The 26,002-nt window shown below is 46.4% G+C and overlaps 1 protein-coding gene across 4 annotated transcripts in view; it reads left to right on the forward strand.

Annotated features, from left to right (window-relative positions):
* Nucleotides 1–26,002, forward strand: part of DENND1A (DENN domain containing 1A) — a 2,718,319-nt gene that overhangs the window by 911,046 nt on the left and 1,781,271 nt on the right. For all 4 annotated transcript variants that reach the window (XM_069609457.1, XM_069609459.1, XM_069609458.1 and 1 more), the window contains exon 7: nt 24,344–24,424. In XM_069609457.1, the coding sequence (XP_069465558.1) occupies nt 24,344–24,424 (81 nt within the window). The remainder of the gene's footprint in view (nt 1–24,343; nt 24,425–26,002) is intronic.

Raw genomic sequence — 26,002 nt, forward strand, 5'->3', positions numbered from 1 at the left:
CAAAAAAGTTTGAAGACCACTGCGTTAGACGCTGCAAACTGGGCCTTCTTGCACACCGTCAAAGTTCAACGATCCACTCGGACCTAGTCTACTCCTCCCACTCCCCATTAGATCGCAAACATATCAAACGCTTTAAGTCTTTCAAAGAGCCGAATATTGCCACTGGGCTAGAGTTTTGACTTGCTCAGTATCACACAGTCCATAGGCCATCTCACTAGTTCTTGTAGGCCAATGGGACCGTAGGACTTAGCTTTGAATATTTTCACTTAAGTGCTGTGATGGGGCATCCCTTTTAAGGGCCATTCTGACACCAGTCTGACGGTCCGAGGGTATTTATTGGTTGTTAATGCAAGCAGATCAATTTCTGGATTCTCTAGTCATTACAGGGGCAACTGGTGTCTTGGGGAATTGTTGGCACTGGGCAGCCCTCCCCCTCTCTCTACTTACCTCGGTTTTCCTCATTCCTAACCCAGGCATCCTTACCGGGTGTTAGTGCTATGGCCAGGTGGCACCTACTTTCTGTTTCTGTCTTCGGATATCAATGGTTTCCCTAAGACGCTGTCTGTCTGTCTGACCCCCTTGGGGCCTTCTAGCTGTCTGTTTCCTAGCCCAGCTTAGTGTTCTAGGGAGCATAGGGAATGGGCTTCCTTTCATGTAGTTCAAATCGCTCAGCACACACACAGTCTCGCCTCGCCCTCTACTGCACTGGTGTCCCACGATGTTCTCACGTAGTCTAACCTCACCCTCTCCTGCACTGGTGTCCCACGATGTTCTCACACACAGTCTCACCTCACCCTCTCCTGCACTGGTGTCCCATGATGTTCTCACGCAGTCTCACCTGGCCCTTTCCTGCACTGGTGTCCCACAATGTTCTCACACAGTCTCACCTGGCCCTCTACTGCACTGGTGTCCCATGATGTTCTCACGCAGTCTCACCTCGCCCTCTACTGGTGTCCCATGATGTTCTCACACACAGTCTCACCTGGCCGTCTACTGCACTGGTGTCCCACGATGTTCTCACACACAGTCTCACCTGGCCCTCTCCTGCACTGGTGTCCCATGATGTTCTCACACACAGTCTCACCTCGCCCTCTCCTGCACTGGTGTCCCACAATGTTCTCACGTAGTCTCACCTCGCCCTCTCCTGCACTGGTGTCCCACAATGTTCTCACGCAGTCTCACCTCGCCCTTTCCTGCACTGGTGTCCCACGATGTTCTCACACACATTCTCACCTGGCCCTCTCCTGCACTGGTGTCCCACGATGTTCTCACACACAGTCTCACATAGCCCTCTCCTGCACTGGTGTCCCACGATGTTCTTACGCAGTCTCACCTCGCCGTCTCCTGCGCTGGTGTCCCACGATGTTCTCACGCAGTCTCACCTCGCCCTCTCCTGCGCTGGTGTCCCACGATGTTCTCACATAGTCTCACCTCGCCCTCTACTGCGCTGGTGTCCCACGATGTTCTCACACAGTCTCACCTCACCCTCTCCTTCACTGGTGTCCCACGATGTTGTCACACACAGTCTCACCTCGCCCTCTACTGCACTGGTGTCCCACGATGTTCTCACACAGTCTCACCTCGCCCTCTCCTGCACTGGTGTCCCAGGATGTTCTCACACACAGTCTCACCTGGCCCTCTCCTGCACTGGTGTCCCACGATGTTCTCACGCAGTCTCACCTGGCCCTCTCCTGCACTGGTGTCCCACGATGTTCTCACGTAGTCTCACCTGGCCCTCTCCTGCACTGGTGTCCCACGATGTTCTCACGCAGTCTCACCTGGCCCTCTCCTGCACTGGTGTCTCACGATGTTCTCACGTAGTCTCACCTGGCCCTCTCCTGCACTGGTGTCCCACGATGTTCTCACGCAGTCTCACCTGGCCCACTCCTACACTGGTGTCCCACAATGTTCTCACACACAGTCTCCCCTGGCCCTCTCCTGCACTGGTGTCCCACGATGATCTCACGTAGTCTCACCTGGCCCTCTCCTGCACTGGTGTCCCACGATGATCTCACACACAGTCTCACCTCGCTCTCTACTGCACTGGTGTCCCACGATGATCTCACGCAGTCTCACCTCGCCCTCTCCTGCACTGGTGTCCCACGATGTTCTCACACACTCACCTTGCCCTCTCCTGCACTGGTGTCCCACGATGTTATCGCACAGTCTCACCTCGTCCTCTCCTGTACTGGTGTCCCACGATGTTCTCACAAAGTCTCACTTGGCCCTCTCCTGTACTGGTGTTCCACGATGTTCTCACCAATTTCACCTGTCCCTCTACTGCACTGGTGTCCCACGATGTTCTCACACAGTTTCACCTGGCCCTCTACTGCACTGGTGTCCCCCGATGTTCTCCCGCAGTATCACCTCCCCCTCTCCTGCACTGGTGTCCCACGGTGTTCTCACACAGTCTCACCTCCCCCTGTCCTGCACTGGTGTCCCACATTGTTCTCATACAGTCTCACCTGGCCCTCTCCTGCACTGGTGTCCCACGATGTTCTCACAGTGTCTCACCTGGCCCTCTCCTACACTGGTGTCCCACGATGTTAGCACACAGTCTCACCTCGCCCTCTCCTGCATTGGTGTCCCAAGATGTTCTCACACAGTCTCACCTCGCCTTCTCCTGCACTGGTGTCCCACGATGTTCTCATACTGTCTCACCTCGCCCTCTCCTGCACTGGTGTCCCATGATGTTCTCGCGCAGTCTCACCTCGCCCTCTCCTGCGCTGGTGTCCCACGATGTTCTCACACAGTCTCACCTCGCCCTCTCCTGCACTGGTGTCCCATGATGTTCTCACGCAGTCTCACCTCACCCTCTACTGCACTAGTGTCCCACGATATTCTCACGCAGTCTCACCTCGCCCTCTACTGCACTATTGTCCCACGCTGTTCTCACGCAGTCTCACCTGGCCCTCTCCTGCTCCTGTGTCCCACGATGTTCTCACGCAGTCTCACCTGGCCCTCTCCTGCACTGGTGTCCCACGATGTTCTCAAGCAGTTTCACCTGGCCCTCTACTGCACTAGTGTCCCCCGATGTTCTCACACAGTCTCACCTCGCCCTCTCGTGCGCTGGTTTCCCACGATGTTCTCACACAGTCTCACCTGGCCCTCTACTGCACTTGTGTCCCACGATGTTCTCACACAGTCTCACCTGGCCCTCTACTGCACTTGTGTCCCACGATGTTCTCACGCAGTCTCACCTCACCCTCTCCTGCGCTGGTGTGCCACAATGTTCTCACGCAGTCTCACCTGGCCCTCTCCTGCACTGGTGTCCCACGATGTTCTCACACAGTTTCACCTGGCCCTCTCCTGTACTGGTGTTCCACGATGTTCTCACACAGTTTCACCTGGCCCTCTACTGCACTGGTGTCCCACGATGTTCTCACACAGTTTCACCTGGCCCTCTACTGCACTGGTGTCCCACAATGTTCTCACGCAATCTCACCTGGCCCTCTACTGCACTGGTGTCCCACGATGTTCTCACAGTCTCACCTCGCCCTCTCGTGTGCTGGTTTCCCACGATGTTCTCACACAGTCTCACCTAGCCCTCTACTACACTTGTGTCCCACAATGTTCTCACACAGTCTCACCTGGTCCTCTACTGCACTGGTGTCCCACGATGTTCTCACGCTGTGTCACCTGGCCCTCTCCTGCGCTGGTGTCCCACGATATTCTCACGCAGTCTCACCTCGCCCTCTACTGCACTTGTGTCCCACAATGTTCTCCTCACCACCATGATACTATTCCTTTTTTGTTTCACTCCACCTTCCTAGCTCCACCCTTTGTTGTTACCTTCTTTCTTTCTCTTACTTTCCTCCTCCTCCACTCACCACTACTGCTCATTACTATCACTTAACAATACCTCTCTAGTTTAGTCTTACTCCACTTCTTTGCCATTGCTACTTCTCCACTACTACCTCTCTGCACCTACCACTACTCCTACTCTACTACCACTCCTATACTGCTTCTCACTTGTACCCCCTCTGTGCTACCGCTACTTTTCCACCTCTACTACCTCTTCTGCTACTGCCTCTCTTCTCACTATCACACACTGCAACTGCCGCTGCAACTACTGCTCACTACTACCACTTCTCATCCCCCACTTCTCCACTGCAACCACCACCACCACCCATTACACCCACTACTATCTCCCCTTTACTTTTGCTCTACCACTTCTTTACTACTCACACTGATGCACAGCCACTCCCAAGACTCCTTTCTTCAATAACCTCCACACTGTCCTCCTCTGGTCGCCTCCGTCCTCTTTCCACCTCCTGTTCTTACCCAAATAACCCAAACGAACCTATCCCCAAGTAATTCTTTAAAAAGCCCACCCGCTCCCAGGACGGGCCAGCTCCTCAACCTACCCAATCACTTACCTGGCCTGAGGGGGAGTGCCAAGTGGAGGGCTTGGAGAAACTTCAAAAGGGGTATAAGCCCTGCCCCCTTTTCTACATGGCACTGCCACATCTGTAACCTGGGCAATGTATGATGTTTAGTGAACTGCTGTTCCCTAGTGGTGTGGCCTACCTGGAGGAATTCTGTTAATAAAAGGAAATCATGGTGGGTTAGTGGACTGGTGTCTTGCACGCGGGCTCCAGCTACTCTCTGCTGGAGTAGCACTCCTCTGTCTGTTGCTGGGTTGGTTAGTGGCTTTCGCCTCTGCATCCCTCTTCCTGCTGGTCGCTGCCCGCTTCTCTCTTCTCATCAGAGACTCGGCAGGATTGCTGTGTCAGCCCAGGTGGTGGCAAGTCCTCCTCGGCATCCTGTTGGTGAGGTAATGACCACTTGTCCTCCTATGCTGCGTCCTGTTGTGGTGCCCATGTTTTTCTGGCATCAGGTCTCCTGGTAATAGCTGTGCCCACGGGAGACACAGCTCCCGCTCCTCGCTGTATACGAGGTAAGAAGGGGCCAGTACGGGGATCCACCCACACTTGTTCCGGAACCCAAAGGGGTGTTTGGGATCAGTCTCTCTCCCCTCTGTCCCCCATGACAGAGCCATATAAGCTGATCTGTCACAGCGCTTTGGTTCTCCATTATCCTGATCTTTTTCACAATCCCAACAAGCCTTACTCTACGACTGTCAGAATACCATAGAGTTTATACTTTCTCCAAGCCAAGCTGATCTTTCTCTTGTACCTGCAGCCAAATTCTGCACGCGGCCCTGTGAAAATCTTTAGGTAGGCTTGTGAACTTCAAAAGTGCAGTAGAAATATGTTGTCAAATGTTGTCTCGGGCCTTTAGAGAAAAATCTTTATTTTTTTAGCAGGCCATAGTCATCAATGCTCAATTATCAGTTATATTCCAGTTATATGTTTACTACAGTAACACCACCATTTCTGGACAATATACTTTTTGGCTGTCCAATAAGGTTCCATGAGAGGATATGTCAGGCAAAGCTAATGATCCAGAGTTCGATTACCCTCGCCTTTTAATTCCACAGTCCTCACCCTTGGAGGCATCAGCACAATAGTCTTTTCTAGTGGGATCCTGTGTAATGAGCTTTTACTGCTGCATTACAGTTATCTCCAATCTGATGCCAAGAGTCATCCTACAAAGACAATGAACGATCCGTAGGAAGCCGCCGACCAGACTACGCGAACTAGAAGGGAGGGCGCGCCATGCATAGGTGCTGGGGCCCAGAATCTAATGGCACTCCATTTACCCATCTACATTGCTCAAATCCTAAAGTCTGGAAGGACCCACGCCCCTCTGATAGGACAATATGTGCTTTTATTCATGGTGATTGCCCAATCAGAGAAGCCACATGGACCGGTTGCATCAATGATATAGTCATTGGTTGGAATACACAAGCTCACGACTTTGACCAATTCCTTCAATATCTAATTTACCCTTTAATTTACATTTCATGTGGACCTATTCTTGATTCACAACCGTCATCGACAGTAATACCGGTTCAGTCTCATAAATAACCCTCAAATCTTCATACACTATTGCAATGCATTGTCAGAAGTCAGTATTTTAACTTACATTTTCGGAGTTCTTATGAGGCAAAGTGATCTTAAGCAGCCCTGATCAGTTCGACATCTCAGCATCAGACATGCCTCAAGCATTCCAGGGGTTGGGGCATGTCCAGCCCTTGAATCCTCCATGTTACGCATCCCAAAGATCCTGCATTGGGAGTGTATTCTAGCACCTGCACCTCTGAATCTTGGTACATCCAACGGTCTGCAACTGCCTGCCCGCTTTGTGGGGCTAACTGCTTCTCCTAAATTGCTAATCTGTGAGTGGTACTTAATTTCTAGATCATTTGGTTGGATGGTGTCTTTACTTCTAATGCTCTGTTTGTGAGGGTCCACTGCCACCATTTCAATAAAAACATTGAATGACAAGAAAAAGATGGGTGGCAATTACAAGTACAGGGTGGTGTCCTGTGCTCTCTTACCTGTACCCAGACAGACCTGCTTACGGCACATGCTTTGTACATCTACGTTGGTTCAGGGTGTGTGAATCGGGGATCTGCAGTCTGACACGCTGCAGTGGATTCTGGATCTCGTGGTCCCCTCTGCCAACTTTCTGCTTTATTCTTCTCCCACTCCCTTCAGGTTGTTCCAGAGATAAGTAAGGGAGTGGTGGCTGCAGTCACCACATTGTCAGGTAAATGACTTAGCAGAGTGTTGTGACGAATCTAGGTGTTTCATCCCCTCTCCCCAAGGGGATGGAACCCCTTTGAGGCTAAGGAGGGGAGCCAAGCCCACTCCTCAAGGCACTGCCTAGGGGTTTGGGCAAGTGGATCCTCAATTTGAGTGACGCCCCTCTGGGGGACAAGGACTCCCATTGCCACGAGGATCTCCCTATACAAGTAAAGCTGTCTGCCTACATGGAATTACCTTTAAATACCAATAACTTGGCTTCCCTTTCTATTGGCTTCAGATAATGCTGGACAGAGTATGATATCTGAGGAAAAACGTAACGTTGCCTGGAACGTAAAACAATCTGGAAAAAGGGTGATCAAATTGTGAAAGGCATATGCAAGTGAAGCCCTCTGACATATGCACACATACGGGAGGCAGTGTAGGGTTGAGCCGTGCAGCCAGCGGCAACCTGAGCGAAGAACAATGCTGAAGCGAGATGCTGGAGGCCTAGCTTAGCATGATGCAGAGCAACTGCTGGGGGGACAGGGTCAGCAGACTACCCCGATGGGTGGTGTGACCACAAGAGGATTGCGGCGAATTGGGAACCCGCCTCACAATGCCGAGACCCCTTACCAGCTGGAGGAACAAATCCTCCCATCGGCAAAAGTGTGCCGACCACCACAAGTTTGCGGACCAAGCAGGAAGGGCCTGGGAGATTGGAAAGAAACCAGAGATGAAAAGCAGAGAAAGCAGATACGTCCCATCGCTGAGCATGTGGAATCGACCCTCGCTGACTGAAGGTACAAGGGTGATTCTAATAAGGGAGAGGCCATGGGAACTGCGTAAAAAGGTACCCAAGAGATAGCAATAGTGAGGCTGAAAGCCTAAGAGAATTGGGGGCCTGTATTGGAAGCAAGGGAGTTACATAACATAATTTATGATGGTTGCTGCCATTCTTGAATGAAATACTTTGATAAAGGTACTGAGTTAAGCCCAAACAGCTGTGTCAAAAGTCAATGACATTTGAAATCAGAGGAAAGACCCCCAGGGGGTGGGTTATCAAACACAGGAGAAACTTAGAAGATACTTCAATATAGAGGAAGTGACAACCCCTGAAGTAAAAGGGTTCAAGTTGCTAAGAAAGAAAGGAAAGAGACACAGTCTTAAAGAGTACAGGAGTGATACTCTCAAGAGCTTCCGGAGACCAAATGTAGTTGGGAGAGAGTTGGTCACAGTGAAAGTAGTCGACATTGCTGCAGTATTTTTTCCTTTTATTTGCTTGAAGGAGGAGCTTTGCTGACTAGTACCCTCCCCCAGACCGCGAAGCAGAGTTGGGACAGAGTTGGTCACAGTCAATACAGTTTGTGTGGTCACGATTACGTCTACATTGTGGGGAGGCGAGGTGCCTGATTGTGGAGAATTGATTGGTAAGAGACAGCCGGCACGGTTACACCGCATAATGTTTGGCTGGCTCGCACCTTTGCCTGCACCTCTCCTGTATTGATATTATTTGCGTTCTCGGTTCTGCTCAGCCGTACCGTTATAGTAACGCTTTACCCTTTGTCCATTCCCCTGCTGGTCCTGCCTGAACTATAGCTGCTTGTAATGAAAAGCGGGACTGTGGCGTTGTGAACTTGGCTCCTCAAGCAACGTCATAGCCTGCTTACTCTACTGGCATTGTTTGAACTGTTAGCTGCTTGTAACGGTAGCAGAAGTGTGGCTTTGTGAACTTGGCTCTTCAAGCAATGTCATCCCCTGCTATATCCTGCATACCTTGTTTTATGTTTTGTAACAAATAGCGTCCTTATTTTTTAAAAGAAAATTCGTTTTTAATCCTGCGAATTTTCACTTACACATGCACCCGGAGATCCATTTGGACTAGTTTTTAAAAAAAAATAGATTATATTGTTGCGTATTTGCACATTCCTTTTGGAATTAATCCTATATTGGAATCCTCCCTTAGAGATAAGCCGCTAAGGGAGAAAGAAGAAAGGACTGAGGGGCTGTGATTTGTTAAGGATGCATAAGGGTTTGAGGAGCCAAATGGTCCCCCAGGATTCTTCTCCTTATGACTGTCTCGAGTTGCTGGATACTACGATCCCTATTAATATGGGCAGGGGACAGGAAAAAAGGAAACCCGGGGGTCGCCTGTAATTTATTGACTACTCTGGGTAACTTGTTGATCAACGCGGTGGATACAGGCACCCTCTCTTGCATCCTCCCCGCAAGGGTAACAAGGGTCTGAATTTGGTATCTAATGACTTACCCCGGGGGGAGTGATTGTGGTGCTTATGCCTGTGGTGACGGTCGTGGTGATTTAATAGGCCTAAAAACTCCAAAATGCTCATACAATAGAAAATCGGGCATAACAAACCAAACTATCATCCAGTCCCTGATTGCGTGGAAAAGAATTGATTATTTGGTAAATCTGCGGGAACCAGCGCAGAGATAAAATCTATCACACCAACCAAAGCTATGGCATTCATTGATCACTCTATGATGTCTAATAGAAAAAGTAATGCTGATTTTGGGGATATTCGGGATCTGAGCATCATTGAATTTGCTGAGCTAGAGTTGGGAGGGCAAGAGGGTGTGGGGACACCGAATGAGTATGATACAGCAGACCTGTGATGCATCAATGCCTAATTCCCCAACTGTCCTGAATAATCTAATTGAGAAAGGAGGTCCTACGTTTGAAAATGTTATCCAATCACCCCAGGTAGATGGTTTAGACTGTTTAGGAGATACTGGGATGCATTGTACCATGAGAGAGGTTGACAAACAAATATGATTAACCCATCCTACGGTGTCAGCATTGAACATGGTGTTGAGTTTGTTTGTAAACCTGTATGATAATATCTGGAACAAACTGAAAGAACATAGGCTTTTATTAATGAGGTTTGGTGACACGATTAACCAGTTGAGTAGGGTTAGCGTTGTCACCCACCCCAATATTGCTGTCTATCAGATAATGTTGGGGGAGGAGGCGGATACGCTCCTTAAGGGGACAGTTAATACGGATCCCATTGTGATCAGTGATGATTCAGTTAAGGTGAATGTTAAGGAGTCAGAGGTAGCCAGTACGGGGCTAAACAAAATGAAGGTGGTTAAAAATCTGACTTAGTGTGCCTAAGGTCAATGCATCTCAGGGTGTTCTGGTGGAGGATCAACCGGTCTGTAAGCCTCTGGAGGTGGCCTCATATGGTGAAGTACTGAGGGGAAACCAAAAAGGGGTGACAGTAAGTGGCCTTCAGCCTAAAAATAGTGACCTATTTTGCTTCAAAGCAAAGAAGAGCACAAAAAGGGCCTTAAAAAATGGGTACCCCATTTTTCCAAGTGAAGCCTAGCCCAGAAATATTGAGGTCTAATCAGGGGTTTGGGGGTGAGAAAAGTGTGTGCAATAAGGACACTTGCAGTGGTTGAGGAATCTGTGGGGAACAGGACAGAAATTCGAAAATGTAATACCAATATAACTCTGGGTACATTGATATTACCCCAACCTTGTTCTAAGGAGGAGAAATCTAGTAGAAACTTCACTACCAAACTGAGACACTATTTGAGGATCAATCGATCAAAGGGCTGGTCTGGTTAGTGATAAATAGAGGGCAGACTGCGACCGGCCTGACAAGACAAGATTTTTGCTCTTCAAGGAAAAATCTCTGACTCGATATCTGACTCGATATCTCCTGACACAGCTAATATTGCTAATGAGGATTTGAGGCTGATCCAGGGGAACCCCAATTGTAATTAGGATGCCTCGAGTCAACAAAAACACTGCTTACAGAGTTTACCCCGAATTTATACCTGAGGTTGAACTCAGGGGTTTGGTAATTGCTTGATAAATTATACAGATGTAATGGAAAGAATCTGGAGGTAGGGCGAGCAGATGTCGGGGGGACCTTTAAATCAAAATTCTATAGCGTGTTACGGCAAACCAAGGATGGTGATGGTCAATAGAGACCCATGGGTTCTAATGAGATGGACTATAGAGTGGCTAAGGTCCTATCTATACAACCAGAAAGTGGCCAAACCAATGGTCAATTTAAATTGAGTATGAGCTGTGCTTTGCGTCCAGAAGTGCAGGTATGCTTAAATAGGGAGACCATGCTTACTATCTTTGCCGAAATCCGCTCATTGAGTCTGCTCTCATCGACGGATATTATTTGAAAGGCATTTCTTAACCGAGCAGACACAAATAATTTCCATCTTTATTTTGGATTAAATTTGGTGAAAGAGTTGGTAATATCCGAATCAAATAAAGTGAAAGAGTTTGGATTTGATATTCAACCTGTGATGAACTCAGTGCAAGAGGGGAAGAATATGTTGGGGGGGGGGCGAGGGGGTTCCAAATATCGATTAATTCTGCTGTCCAAGGTATAAGAACTGGTAAATTGGTTGGGGTTAAGGGAATGTCAACGATAGTAATTGGGTTTTAGTTACCTCCGCTTTGTGGAAAGGTTCGGTACCATAGCAGCTCTCAGCCTGATAAGAGGGGTCTCCAGGAGTTAGGTCTGAAAGTTGTATCCTGGAACTCCAGAGGAAGTCAAAATCTGTTCATTAATTGTGAAGCTATTCAAGTTCTGCAACAAGGTAATATAAAATTACTTCAGGAGACCTGATTGCTGGAAACCCCACTCCTTGATGGTTTACCACGCTACCAGGTGTTTACTCAGTCTGCTAGGCCTTGTAAGGGGGGGGAGAGCTTCGGGGGGTTTGTTGATTGCAGTAGGGTCTATCCTAGGTATGAGGGCTACTCTGTTACCGAATCTTCGCTTTGGGGTAATGGCAGTGGCGCTAACTCCCCTGGGGGCCTGAAGAACGTGTTCATTATGAATGTCTACTGGTATTGTTGAGTGGTGGATTTGCAAGGTTTCTTGAAGGTTATCTCTGACTGCATGAATACATGAGCTAATGCTTACCGAGATGGACGAACTATTGGGGAAGGAGATATTAATTCAAATTGTATCATGCCAGAAAGCATAGATGGAAACTGGGATGTGACTGGGGTCATTACATCAAAATAGCCTAAGGTATAAAATGGATGGTTGTGGTGGTTAACCTTGGAGGCGTTGGGTTTTTCCCTAATCAACAGTACATCACAAGGGCAGGTACGGGCTCTTCCAACTTGGCAGCGAGGGGAAAGTTCCTCGACCTTGGACTATATTTTTGCAGACCCATTTCTTCTCAATTGCTGTGTGAGCTTCTCAGTACAACTTGACAATTGCAGTGATCGTGCAATTCTCACTGCTGAATTGAACTTCCCGATAAAATTGGGGACATGCAACATTATGGAGTATGTGGAATCCTCCTGTGCAGGGAATGCTATTAGATGGTCAGATGAGAACATTGCGATCTTGAATAATGAGTTGGACTGTATCATTAGAGGTACTCGTTTAGACTGAAAGATGAGGGTCTTCAATTCTCTGTGTTTTGATAATTTCATGGGGGAATTGAATGGACAAGTAAAATTCAATCATAAATGTTCCAGTACCGTTAGGGGGGAAACTAATCATGTATATAATCCATACATGGCAGAAGTGAAGACGAAATTGCCTATAGATATTAGGGCCTTGAAGCATGGGTGTAAGGGGAACTTTAATCTTTGGGTGGAACTGAAGAAGTTAAAGCAACAATACAGGAACTTCGGTAAATCAAAAAAGGCAGTTCTATTACAGTTGGATGCAGAATGTATGCTTCAAACTTTAATAAAACATGATGCTCGTGCTTTTTGGGTATTAGTGAATAATCTGGACCCCTTGTTCCAAGTTAGTGAACTGAATGCGGTGACTGAAACCCAATGGTTGAATTGTTTTTGGAGATAGCTACGGTTGTGGGCCAATAGAGATAGAATCCCCCTTGATGTTGTTAAATACATCGACTCTCCATGGGTTCCAAAGATAGACTATCAGGATATTGGGACCTTAATAAAGAACTGTAAGAAATCGTGAGCCCTTGGGCTGTACGGATTTACGAATTACACCTTGAAATTAGATCCTGTGAATTGGTCTAAGGTTTTGTTCTTGCTATTTGGGAGTATTTTGGACTCAGGGATTTTCTCTGTGTCATGGAGTACTGCCAATATTGTCCCAATTTTTAAGAGAGGTTCCAGGTCAGACCCAAAAAACTATCGCATTGTCTCTTTAATAGATGCAGATTGTAAAATCCTCTCCTCCTTCTTATTAGGCCATGTTGAAGAGTGGGCACCAGCAACCAGGAGACTTAACCCCTTCCAGATGGGCTTCTGCAAAAGACACTCCCTGAACCTGAATGATCTGGTGGTGAGGGCCTTGCAAGATTCCGCTTGGAGAAAAGGGAATGGCTGTGCTTATTTGACCTCCATTGACCTCTCCATGGCCTTTGATAAGATCTCTACAAATAGATTGTGGAGCAAACTAGCTAGTTGGGGCTTACCGTTGGATTATTGAGGCTCTTAATAGAGGACTCCGGTATTCCTGTTAGGCTAAACAAGGAATGTGTCCTCTCAGACCGCATTAAATACCTTTATGGGTCTGAGGCAGAGTTGTAATCTGGTGTCCTGCCTGGTTATGTTTGTTAAGTTTATATAGTGCTTTAATCCAAAGCGCTTTACAATATAACAACAAGATACAATAATGGAAGAAGCAAGTTAAACATGAGATAAACCAGCGAAACAATATGTAAAACAGTTTCCTTGGATGTTGGATGTGAGGGAAAGGTGAGAAGGAAGGGAGAGGGGGTAGTAAAGGGAAGAGGAACAAAATTCAAATATGTGATATAAGGTCACCTGGATGTGAGGAAGGGAAGGGAAGGTATGGGGGCAGAGGAGGAGAGCTCGGGAGGCAGTGAATTACCTAGCTGGGGCATGCTTGATCGCCCCTAGGATAGGATCGATGAGAGTCGAATGGTTGGCGTATGCTGGCAGATTTTTGTTATTTGATCCTTCCTGGGCTGGGTTACGTATCCTGGCTAAATTCTCCCTATTTGAAAAAGATAATGGACTGGTAATTAATCCCAGTAAGACCAGGGATTTAGCAATCTCCCCAGGGAAAAGGCATAAAGAAAGGGTTTGGTCTTTGGAGAATTAGGCGATAGGATTGGTTGATTCCTTGGTATACTTGGGTTTCCAGATAAGTGCTTGTCCAGAGCGGAGCAATATCAGAGAGAGCCTACTAAAGAAAGGGGAGTCTTTGAATAATGAAGCCTTAAAAATCGACAGGAAACATGGGCGTTACTGAATTTTTTATTTTTTTATTTTATTGGTTTATTCAACCTTTAAAAGAAAAATAAAAAAAACTACAAAACAGCACACAGGTCACTCCCTTACGAATTTCCCTTTCCTCCCTCCAACCCTCCTTATAGGTAGGCTGATTTGGGGTCAAGACAGACCAATACAGCCTTCCTTTCGCCTCATACAGTACCAGGCTGTGAGTCTTCTTCCAGCCGAGTTTTTAGGAATTGTAAGAAGTTTATCAGAGCAAACAATGCTGCTCTATTGAGTCCTTCAAAGAGAACTTGCCACCACTCTTCAGTGCTCCTTGTACGGTATGTGTTGATCACGGGGGCAAAGCAACGGCCCCTTTGTTGCTCCAGAGACCGGCAAGACATGGTCAGATGTTTCAAGGTTTCTTTGGCCTCATTGCAAAATCGACAATTAAAGTTGAAATTCGTCTGTTTAGACCTAGTTCCCATGCGATCTTTTGTCGGGAAGACATTTAGTCTGAAGCGCATGTATAAGGCCCTTGCATGCTGGTTCGGAAGGCACATTAGGTAGTTAGCACGTTGGTCAAATGCTTTAGCCTCACCTGGTACTTCGAACATTGATGAAGAGCCTGCTCTTCGGTCACAAGTTTGTATCCAGTCCAATTTCCAAAGCTTCTTCTTAGCAGCCTCCGGATTGTCCAATAACAGAGAGAGGGTGATGTCGTATTCTTCGAGTAGAGCATGAGACAGGCGATTCCAGTTCGCAAGAATGGTATTTGCGTTTTCCAAATCAGGCCTGTGTGAAATGCCGAATTGGGGTACCGGGTCCATCAACATTGTTTTACGATATAAATTTAGCAGATTCCAAGCGACTCTAGCGTGCATCGAAATCAACCCTAATTCATAACGTATACAGGTAGTTGATGTACCCTTTGGTAATTGCAGCACTTGTGACCAGAAGATGTTTTCTAGTGTATTCCAAAGCTCGTCCGAGGCTCCAAATGCATTTTCACCTCCATATATCAGAATGGGAACCACTTTCTGTTGATAAAACCTAATAATTGGTTTTAGAGAAAATTTCCCATATCTGTTATTGATCAAAGAAGCTTGGGATGCTAACTGATGACACTTGTTTTTGGCTGCTTCAACCCAAGGACCGTTGTTTCGGCTCACACTAATTCTCATGCCCAAATATATTGAATGTTTTGCGAGCTGAATTTTGTCCTTGGCAATGTACCAGGAATGTTTCTTGCCCCTGCTACAAGAACCTTGAAGTTTTTCTAAGATCAGAATTTTGCATTTTTGGTTGTTAATAGACAGTCCATTCGCTGTTATGTATGCGTCTATTAAAGTCATTTTGCATTGAAGCCCTATTGGGGTCTGATCTATCAATACAAGGTCGTCGGCATATACCAAGTAATCAATAGGTGTACCGTGTATTTTTGGGGGAAACGTGTTGGCACTAGAGAAGACTTCTTGTATATCTGATATGAACAGGTTAAAAATTGTTGCAGCCAAAGGGCACCCCTGTTTTACACCTTTGTGTGTTTTTATTTTGGCAGACAGTGTGCCTGTCATATCAAGGCGAATCTTAATGGAGGTTTCCGTGTGCAGTTCACGAATTGCATTCACTTATCTCATAGGGCAATCCCACTTGATTAATTTCTTCCACAGCAACTCTCTATTGATGCTGTCAAATACCTGCAAAAGATCTGTCATTGCCAGGTACAGCTTGGTGTTTAGTCTGATTGTTTCCATCTTTAATATGTTCAGTATAAGTAGATTAAGGCCACATCCAACCCGCTTTACAAACCCTGCTTGTCTGGGGTCAATGTGATTAGAGTCTTTGGCCCACTTCAGGAGTTTCAGTTGAAGCAGTGTTGCATATATTTTCCCCAAGACGTCAAGAAGCGCTATGGGTCTGTAATTTTCCGGGTTTGAACGATCCCCCTTCTTGAATATTGGCCCCACAACGGCACTTTTCCAGGAACTCGGGGTTGCTCGATTCAAGACAATCCGCTTGAATAAAGTGACACAAAAATCTGCCCATGAGTTCGGGTTACGCTTAATAGTGTGATTTGTTAAGCCGTCTGGACCCGGGGCTCTAGATTCTCGCGCACTTTTAATTACAAGCAGGATATCTGTTCTCCCAAACTCCAGGTCCCATTCTGTTGTGGTCGGTGGGTCACAAGTTGTTAGTTGAACTCCTTTACTAAATAGGGCTGAGTAGTACTCTACCCATGCTGCTTCGGTCACTGCGATGGCCTGGAGGGCATGTTGGGGCGCTAAATTGCTGTTTATCAGTTTCCAAAATTGAGCTGATTTCTTTCCCTCCATTTTGGATAGCATGTTTTCAGCGTCATTTTGCAACATGATTGCCGCGTGGGACTTGAGCCAGTTCTTGTAGTTTTGTTTAAGTATTCTTATCCTCTGTTTTGTGTTTTCATTCACGGGCCCCTTAATCTTCCTTATTTCTTGCCTCATAAGTCTTTTCCGCTGCAGAACGCACACATCGAATTTGTGTTTTGGTCTTAATTCGCCTTTATTTAGATTGTGTTTACGTTCTGCAAAATTCGACAACAGATGTTGGTATTCAAGGCCTTCTGTGTTTCTCATGAAATTAGTTGTTATCTCCTCTACCTCAGTATCGAGGAGGTTTAGTCGGATCCTACTAGAACCAGTACTAACAGCGTATGGCCAGCAAGCACCTGCGTGTTTGTTCTGTTTTTCAAGGGTGAGTTGCACCATCTTGTGGTCGCTCTGGGTCATTTCGAGTACGTCTAGGTGCAGCACTCTCTTGTGGATATTTTCACTAACAAATATGTAGTCTAACACTGAGTTTTGGTTCAACCTTCTCCAAGTGGGCTTAGCTGGCGTATCACCCACAGTGTTCCCATTCAGCATATGCATTCCGCGGGATTCCATTTCTGTGCACCATTGGGACGCTCTGGGCACAAGGTGTTTTTTCTCATTTGAGCCTATGATGTTTAGGTTTCCACATAAGATCAGATCCAGCGGCTGTGTCTTTTCAAGTAACTCATCAATCACTGTTGTCACTATGTCTGCGAACCCTTTTGCTTCAACTGCTTGATGGTTCCAATAGACATTGATGATACGTAGCTGCTCGCTCTTACGATTCACAGACTGTGAAACATTTATTGTAGTTAACTGGATGTAAGGCGACACATTGAGTGATTCAATTATCCTGAACCCCAAGGCCTTTCTGACTGCCGTCAGTAAACCAGCCATTGGTCTTCCCTTAGACTGACGTATCGCAGGGTTGAATGCAATTTCAAATCCTTCAAGTAATGGACATTCACTTAGCCATGTCTCTTGTAGGCAAATAAGGTCCAGATGTTTTGCCCATGGGGTATTGAACAGATGGCTAAAGTCTCTGGTGTCCACGAGGCCAATGTGCAGATACTTCTGGGCTCCACTTCCTGGCGTTAGGTGTTTGACACCTTATTTAGATTGGCCGAAAGCCAAGACCAGTCGGACACACTGTGTGAAGAGTTGGATGCTGGCGAGCTGATGGCCGTTGACATTGGTGGATGATGGGCTCCCTTGATTGTGATCCTTATCGGTTCGTCCTTGTGTGGCAATGCCGCACAATCCACAGACAACGGAATCACCGTTGTTGGAGCATTTGTCGTTGCAACAGTAGATCTTGATTCATGCTCTTGAGAGCGGTTGCGATTGCTCTCAGGCTCTATTATAGAGTTGTTCTCTCTTTTCGTTGGAGGTAGCCACGTACTTTGATCCACTCTTATTATGTCAAACCCTAATGACATCAGCACAGGACCGGCATCAAGTAGGGCGTCAGCAATAAGTTTCGACTGCAGATGTAAAATTACAGCATCGTTTTTCTTTTCATTGAAAAATTCTACAATTGTAAGGTCCTCAGAGGCAATTGCTCTTAGGCTTGGAATCAAGTGGCTTGGGCGTTACTCAGTCAAACCTGTTCTAAACTTGTTTGAAAGCAAGATTATCCCAACACTAATTTATGGTCTGGAATTGGATCTTATTGACTCCTTAAGACTTCTTTGCCACTGGAGTCTTCCCCTCCCCCCTGAAGCACTCCCTTGTGCACCCTCTTCTTAAGAAACTCTCTGTCTACCCTTCCTGCCCGGCTAACTATCACCGAATCTCTATCACTCCTTTCCTGGGCAAACTCCTGGAAAAGCTGGCCATCTCTCAGCTTAACATTCACACTGAATCTGTTGGTTGTCTCCATGACCATCAGTCTGGCTTCAGAGCTGCCAGAAGCATGGAAACTGCACTCCTGAGCATCTGTGAAGACCTGCTCTCCAACCTCAACTTCATCACCCCCTGTGTCCTCATCTTAGTTCTGCCTTTGACACGGTCAACCATGCCATCCTGCTCAACCGTCTCTGTGATAACCTGGGTATCACCGATCAGGCCCTGGCTTGGCTGACGACCTTCCTCTCCGATCGACCCTCCCAGGTCCAACTTGGGTCTTTCCTCTCCTCTATCTCTATCTCTATATCTATCTCCACCTGTGGTGTTCCCCAGGGGTCTAACCTCTCTCCCTGGCTGTTCAACCAATACCTGGCACTTCTTGTCCACCGCATTGCCACTCTCTGCCCCAACTTTCAGTGCTATGCGGATGACACCTAGCTCATTTACAGGCTCCCTTCTGACAATTCTTCTCCTTCTCTCTCTGACTGTCCAGGAGTGGTGTGCCACCAATGATCTCTGCCTTCATGCCAGTAAGACAAAGATTCTCATCATCGGCACACCTGCTCCCTCCTTTCCTGTCACTCTCTGGCCGGCCTCACTTGGCCCTCTTCCCCTCCCACCTGTGAAGCTAAAAACCTCAGGGTCATCTTCGACTCCACACTTTCCTTCTCTCCTCACATCTGACGTCTCAAAGAAGTTACACTACCAGCTGCACCTCCCCAGAGGTATTCTTCCTTTCCTCTTCTTCCCCCAGAAGCTCACAGTCTTTAAAGCTCTGGTTCTCTCTAGGCTGGACTACTGCAACAGCCTCTGTCTCAATCTACCTGCCTCTACTCTCTGCCCTCTGCAACTCATCCAAAACAGGACTGCAAGACTTGTCCTTGGCCTAAGCCCAGGGATCGTATCTCTCCAGGACTGAAATCTCTGCACTGGCCCCCAGTGACAGGGAGGATTAAGTTCAAAACCCTCTGCATTGTCCACAAGGCCTTCTGTGGTCTGGGACCTCAATACCTTCAACTCGCTCTTCTTAAATATCTTCTCTCTCGAGCTTTTCACTCATCCACCTCCAACTCCCTCCGGCTCAGTCGCTTCTCCAAGCAGTTCGATGGTGGTGGATCGCTTTCTTCTGCTGTGGCCTCCCTCTGGAACAGCCTCCCGGCCCCTCTGAAACTTGAGGAGAACCATCTCCGGTTCCGGAAGCACCTCAAGACCTTCCTCTTTGCTTCTGCTTTCTCTCCTTCTCTCCCCTGCTGATCTCCTTATTGAATCTAAAACTGCACTGGTTACCTGGCTACCCTCTGAAGCCGGGCCCAGGTACCCTCCCTGCCAGTTGCACACCTGCACTGCCCCCTGGAAACCCTTGCACTCGGTGGACTGTTCTGTATCCCTACAGGCAGACTAGCACTTGAAACCTGATGGCTGCACTTACCCTTGCACTTGCCTCCTGCTGGCCGTACTTTTATTTATTTATTGTCTTCATTTATCTTACTGTTATCCTATGTACTGCACTATCCCTTCCGCTTTCCCTCCACACTTTTCCCCTTCTCCTACTCCCCTGCACTTGTGCAATCTCAATGTCACCTGGCCTAGTAAGATCGTTGTCTTTGTCTTCCCTTGGTTTGCCCTCCCAGGCCTCGTTGCGCCTTGAAACGCTTGTGTATAGGCGCGTTATAAATGCCATTTCATATCATATCATTGAAGTTAAATTATGGTGCAAAATCTTGAAAGTACCAAATGCTATACTGTTGGCAGCAAATAGATTTGAATTGGTGACTTTCTCTCTGGGGGCAAGAGTGCAATGGTGTCTACTCTTGCTATTTTTGCAATTGATTGCCCCGATTCCACATTCCCTTTATGCGCAATTAGGGACACAATTGCATGGTATAAAGAATAATAGCGATTTCCTCTCTCAGCTGGATGCAAGGTGCTCTGTTATTCTAGAGAATCTGGTGATGGATAGGGCTACTTTGTTAGCAAACCCAGAGAAAGTAAAAAAATCTCCAGAAGATAAATACCTCTATATCATAACTGCGTTAAGAAAGCTGTGTAATGATAGATGTTATACATTTTGTTACCGTTTAATAGATATAGCGCGTAACCCTAAAGCTTTAGCACCCGTGCAGCGTACTAGAAACGTTGATAAGGGCAGTGAAGAGGAACCAGCAGCCCCGTGCCGCACTATCGGCACCTCAGGGGCTCACCGGTGGCCTCAAAAGGCGCCCAGCGCACTTGGCGCGGTGAGGAGCGACAAGCCCCTTCCTTTGCGGGGGAGGTCACAGCACCCTCAGGAGCCGGCCAGCCCACTCGGCGCAGTGAAGAGAAACTGACCCACACGTTTGTGGGGGCGGAGCCAGCCCTCGCAAGCGGGAGGTTTAGCTGCTGCATAGCAGGGAAAACAGCCCCCTCTTTCGTGGGGGCGGAGCCTCCAGCGAGAGGCCATAGATCAGAATAGAGAGCCGAAGGCTCATTAGCTGAAAGAGGGACCCCCCCCACCCTTGGGTAGGAGAGGCCTGAGCGGTAGCATAACGCTCTGCTCGTAACACTCGAGTATTGCGAATATCTCGAGTCAGTTTCAGCACATTTCACGATCATGGAGCAGATTTAACTCCAAAGAACATTCATACCAGGAAAAGAACGCTGTTCAATACAGCTGAAAGACACGCACGTTGCAGTCTCCTAAATTCTGAAGCCTGCTCAGCAGACCAGGGTGCAGCCTCATCCACAACTGAGTCAGTGGACATGCCACTACACCTGGAAGGTACTTATAAGGCACTTATCAGCACAGAATCATGGAAAATAAATGAAGATGAAGACCGAGGGGAGCATTATGCCTGTTCAATGCTTCTTACTACTGAATGCGTTACTGTATGAACCGGTTTAAACTAAAATGTCCTAAAGGTATTACCACTAGCCCAATCGGCCGCTTTCAGAATATCTTGCAAAGTCGCGCCCTGTCCTGGCGCCTTTGAAGCCATTGCGCCCCTTACAGAATGCGCTCCAAATTTCGTCATATCTATTCCTGCTAGGTCCATGATCTATCCGACCCATCTCGCTACGGTGGCTGTAGCTACGCCTTTATGTGGCTTCCTACGCGCTATAAGCAATTGGGTTGTCCCCATCGATCTCAGTTCCGCTGCTCTTCTCTCATATTCCTTTATGCATGCTGCTATGCACCATTTTGATGGTCCTGCATATATGGATACGTTACATTGGAAGAGTCTGTCTTCGTTCTCCTGACCAGAGTAAATGTCATGCCTTCTGGTCCATATATCTTCCTGTCCACATCTAGCGCTCTGACGTCTGCTACTCTCCTACATGATACCATGCGGTGTGCAGTTAAAATGTCGAATCAATAATTTCGAATGCATTAATTTGGAAAATAAATAATGTCGAAAAAAATGTTGAATATTTATTTTTTTATTTGATATGTTTTTTGGGGGGTTTGGCTAGTAAAAAAAAGGTTAATAAAAAAAAGGGAGGTTGGGGGGACGCCCCATTAAATTTTTTTTAAAATAATTGAATTTATTTTCCGACATTATTGATTCAAAATTAATGCATTCGACATTATTGAATTCACAATTATCACTATAAACCATACCATGCATAACCGCATCACCAACTTTCCTGACAGTTGATCTAAAGACTTATTCCACTCATATTCATCTTTGAGTGACCTGGTATTTGAGCATAGAAGTCGGGGAGCCCCAACTCTGAATCTGTCACAGTTTCCAAATAATTATTATAGAATGATTCTACTTAAATTAAGATGGAACCTAATTCTAACGAAAGATATTCTATTTAGGAGACAAATGATTACTGAGCTGGAGATTGGCTGTAGATACTGCCATCAGGGTCCTATGGAAACTGCGAGACATTTGGTTTTAGAATGTGAGGCCCTAAATACATGTAGGATGAAATATGTTTTCAAGATGTGTCATCAGGTTTATGGATTGGGTTTATTGAATTGTGACTATAATTCTGTTACAAAAGGTTTAGCGGTGGCAGGTTTTATTAAGACTATGAATTTGATGACTTGATGTATTTAAATAATATCCTGTGATGAAATGCTATAGGGTATCAAATATGTTATGAATTGCTTCGCGAATGTTTTTTTATATTGTGTGCTGGTTTCGTTTTTATGTATTGTATTGGTTTTGTAAAGGTTTTCTGTTAAACCAAACACAAATGAAGACTAAAAAATAAAGAATTAAAAAATATATATATACCAAGAAATACAAATATTCTTCAGTGAAGGTTACGAAAATCATATAAATAAAAAATACAGACTTCATAATACTGAAGAAGAAGAATTGTTGTATCTTGGAAGCCCTGAAATAAAGTCCAGAAAGCCAGCTAAAGCGAAGCTGCTTCATTTAGTTATTAGTTCCAAGTGGTGGGGCCAGGTAGGCTTACATTGTTGGATGGAGGACGTGTTTGGTTTTGGACTTACGACGACTGATGAACACAGTTAGTTAGTTTGGTTAGGTAGGGAAATGCCAACTTACCCCATAGTAATAGGGTAAGATGGGCATTTTATTAAATAAAAGAATATGTAAAGGTCCAAATTGTGTGTGACGCCTTCTGCTTCACCACAGTGTCCTGCATCAGGATACAGTTAGCCGAGATTAGCCAATATGACAGGTTGTCCATTTACTACCATTTACTACCAAGGATGTGTATTTACCATCAGTTATCCAGCAAGTGTGTGCATATCATGAATAGGCCAGCACATGTGCAAACAACAAATTAGCCAGCATCCTTTTTGCCTTGTATTAAATAGGATTTATGCATACTGCGAATCAGCCATCATGTGTGTATACCACCAATTTTCCACCATGTGTGCATATAGTGTATATCTATATGCATTGCACTTGTATCGCCTCGGGAGGAGTTGCCACTTGGACAGAGATGTAATACTCCTCTGGGCTGGCTCATGCCTTTATCCTTTTGAGGGCCTTTTTAAAAAGATGTTTAGACTTTGGGGCTCATTACAAGAATGGCAGTGTGGGTAAGAAGTGGCAGTAACGGAATTACCCCCTCTTTTCCTACTCTGCCATATTACGAGTTTGACCCTGGAGTTGGGGGATTTACCGACAGCATTATGCTGGAAATAAATCCTCCCACTTTCTGCATACTAATCGACAGAATTACTGCAGCGGTAATTCTGCCGAAATCCTCAGTGGAGTCCTATGCTCTCCAAATTAATGGGGACTAACAATGCCACCACCAATTGTAATCCAGCGGTAAATCTGCCGGACCAAGTGGCGGTAACAGTACTTCAGTTGGACGGTTTTCCGGCAGATTTACCACCAAACTCGCAATGAGGCCCTTTGTTTCCCACCCAATGTGTATTTTGGAAGTTGGTGAGCGTCTTGGCCTTTTGCAGGTCTGCAGGACTTTCACCTTCTTGTTCATCTGGATCATCATTGCATTGTCTTCCTTGTTTTACTTTTGTTTGGTCTTGCTCTGTCTTTTTCTGTTTTCTGTCATTTCCTGCAATCCTTTTCTAAATTGTGCCAATTCATTCATGATTGTAAAGCGCTTAGAGTAAGTGCTATAGAAATAAAGTAAAACCATAAACGACAATAAAAGAGTATCGCAAACGTGGGCAAAGATATTCATTTTTAGCACCTGTTTCTAGAGCTCTGAAATTGGAATTTCTGGTATGCAGCACTGTACTAACCCCCAAATATAATGTACATATATGCCTATATATTATGTACACCATGATTCAGACTGGGTATTTGTTTTGTGAACTTGCAGGATTGCCTCCCGTTATCTAGCCGGCATGTGCTTACTTATTTGGCAAGCACTTCAGCAAGCATGTGCATCCCATGAAGTAGCGGGCATGTGTGCGTACTGTGATGAAGCCAGGATAGCCACATACCAAGGACTGTCAACGCTGTGGGGATGTCGTGCGTTAGCTATGTTCTGTGCACAGCTTGATGTACCCAGGCTGGTTCGAATGTGCTTTCACCCCAGACTGTACATTGCATAGAGACTGACTGGCAGGACCCGCCTGTGCAATGGTCCTTTTGTCAGCAACTCTACAGTTGTGTCCATGCCACATGTTCAGTATGGGGTTACTCCCCATTCCGGCCCCTATTGAGGGGTCTGCAAGCTTGGACTCTCAAGATGTTATGGACTACAATTCCCATCATCTCTAGCCACACTAGTCAATGGTGAAGGATTGTGGGTGTTGAAGTCCAACACATCTGGAGAGAGAAAGGGTGCAGACCTCTGCCCTATATAAATAAACCATATACTTCAAATCTTTGCTTCTTTGAGGTCGTTCTTTTTTTGTGTAACTGTTCAAGAGGTTTCCTAAACTCCAACTTCATGTAAACCTTTCTTGCCTCTCTTTGCAGGACAGTCAGTGGAATGAGCTTCTGGAAACCCTGTATACACTTTCTGTTCCTGAACCTGGAGCATCAGTCCATCTTGGCGTGGTAAGAAGATTCGAGACATGCCTTAACAAGGAGCTCTGCCAAATAAAATAGCATTCAGGAAATTGTCCTTTCTCCCCAGTGCAAAATGTAGCAAACTGATTTTGGACATTGTTTGCTGTTTGCAAAATCTAGAATGCGCCACTGATTATGCAAAATACGTGCAGCCTCCTAATTGGAAAATGGATTGTGCATAATCATTTCAATTGCATAATGAATGGCCTTAGACTTATTTGCATCTTAATATGTAAACAATGGTGCGAGTGGGCTGCTCATTGTGTGTGTAGTTAGCATTGTCGACCTGCTGAGGGTGCACATTGTTTGCAGGTTATAAAATGCGGACTCAAACCAGCTGGATTGGTCATGCCCTTTGCATCCTTTTAAATGGCGAGGCGCCAGACAGCTCACATGCCTTCAACATCCTCCTAAATGAAAAGTGGCCAAAATGAATTCCTACTAAATGAGGAATGTGTTACTCGTAGGCACTGGGCCCTGGTTCTCGAGAGTTCTGCCCACACTTGGCGCACGAGGAGGCGTGGCTGGGGCGGCTGCGGGTCACTTGCACCCCCAGGCAACTTTGTGAATCGGGGACTGGTGAAGTGGCGTTTCTGTCCTTGCATCTCTTGGCCACCAGATGTTTGCAAACCTTGCCCAGTGTTTGCATGTTACAGTATCAAGGATGGGCACGCTGACCATGCTCCACTCTGCCAATGGGCGCCATGATCCCGCATGAAGCGCACTTAATTCTCACTAAATGAAGAAAGAACAGCATGATGGTGCACAGTGTTAGCAGTTTATGAACACAGCGTGGATGTGCTTCCTGGCCATCCTAAGTGTTTCTCTTACTAGGGTCGGAATAAACACAGGAAGTGCTTACAAAGTTTGCGTTACTAATTGAAGAATGGAATCAGTCATTGCGAAAAATGGGCCCGGTTGGTGGCATTTTTTGCACGGTTGAAAGTGACTTTGCACTGCTGAAAAGTGACTTTGAACTGCCAACACAAACCCTGATTCATGGAACAGTGCAAAGTGTATTTCCCGATTCATGGCATGTTTTGCACGGTTCAAAGTGACTTTGCACTGCTGACACGAACCCTGATTCATGGAGCTGTGCAAAGTGTATTTTTGCCGTGCAAAGTCCGGGCACAGTCATTTTGAACTGCAAAAAGGACAATGCTTCGACTTTAGCCGGAATTTGCACGGCAAAAATACACTTTGCACGGGTTTTCGATGTTGATGCACACATTTAATCTACATACATGCCAAGGCGCACCAATAATGCAGCGAGCCCTCTGCAGAAATAAGGGTTTCTAGGCACTGTCCCAACCAGTCCCGATTCTATGCACCTGGGGCCTCACTATGAAAACGCTGCACTGGTGCAGATGCAATTTTGCATGCTAGTCGCACTAGGGAAAGCATTAACCCTGTGCAGCAATGCATTGGCAGAATTCTTTTTTATGCACTAGGGCAATTTTTACACCATACAAAAGTGCCCTTGCACTAGTGCAGAGTTTCTGCAATGAGGCCGCAGCTGGGTAGCAGCTACATTAACGCTTCACAGTAACAAGTGCCGAGAAACGT

Source organism: Ambystoma mexicanum, chromosome 8 (assembly GCF_040938575.1).
Source record: "Ambystoma mexicanum isolate Mex_15411 chromosome 8, UKY_AmexF1_1, whole genome shotgun sequence".
In the NCBI taxonomy this organism is placed as follows: Eukaryota; Metazoa; Chordata; class Amphibia; order Caudata; family Ambystomatidae; genus Ambystoma; species Ambystoma mexicanum.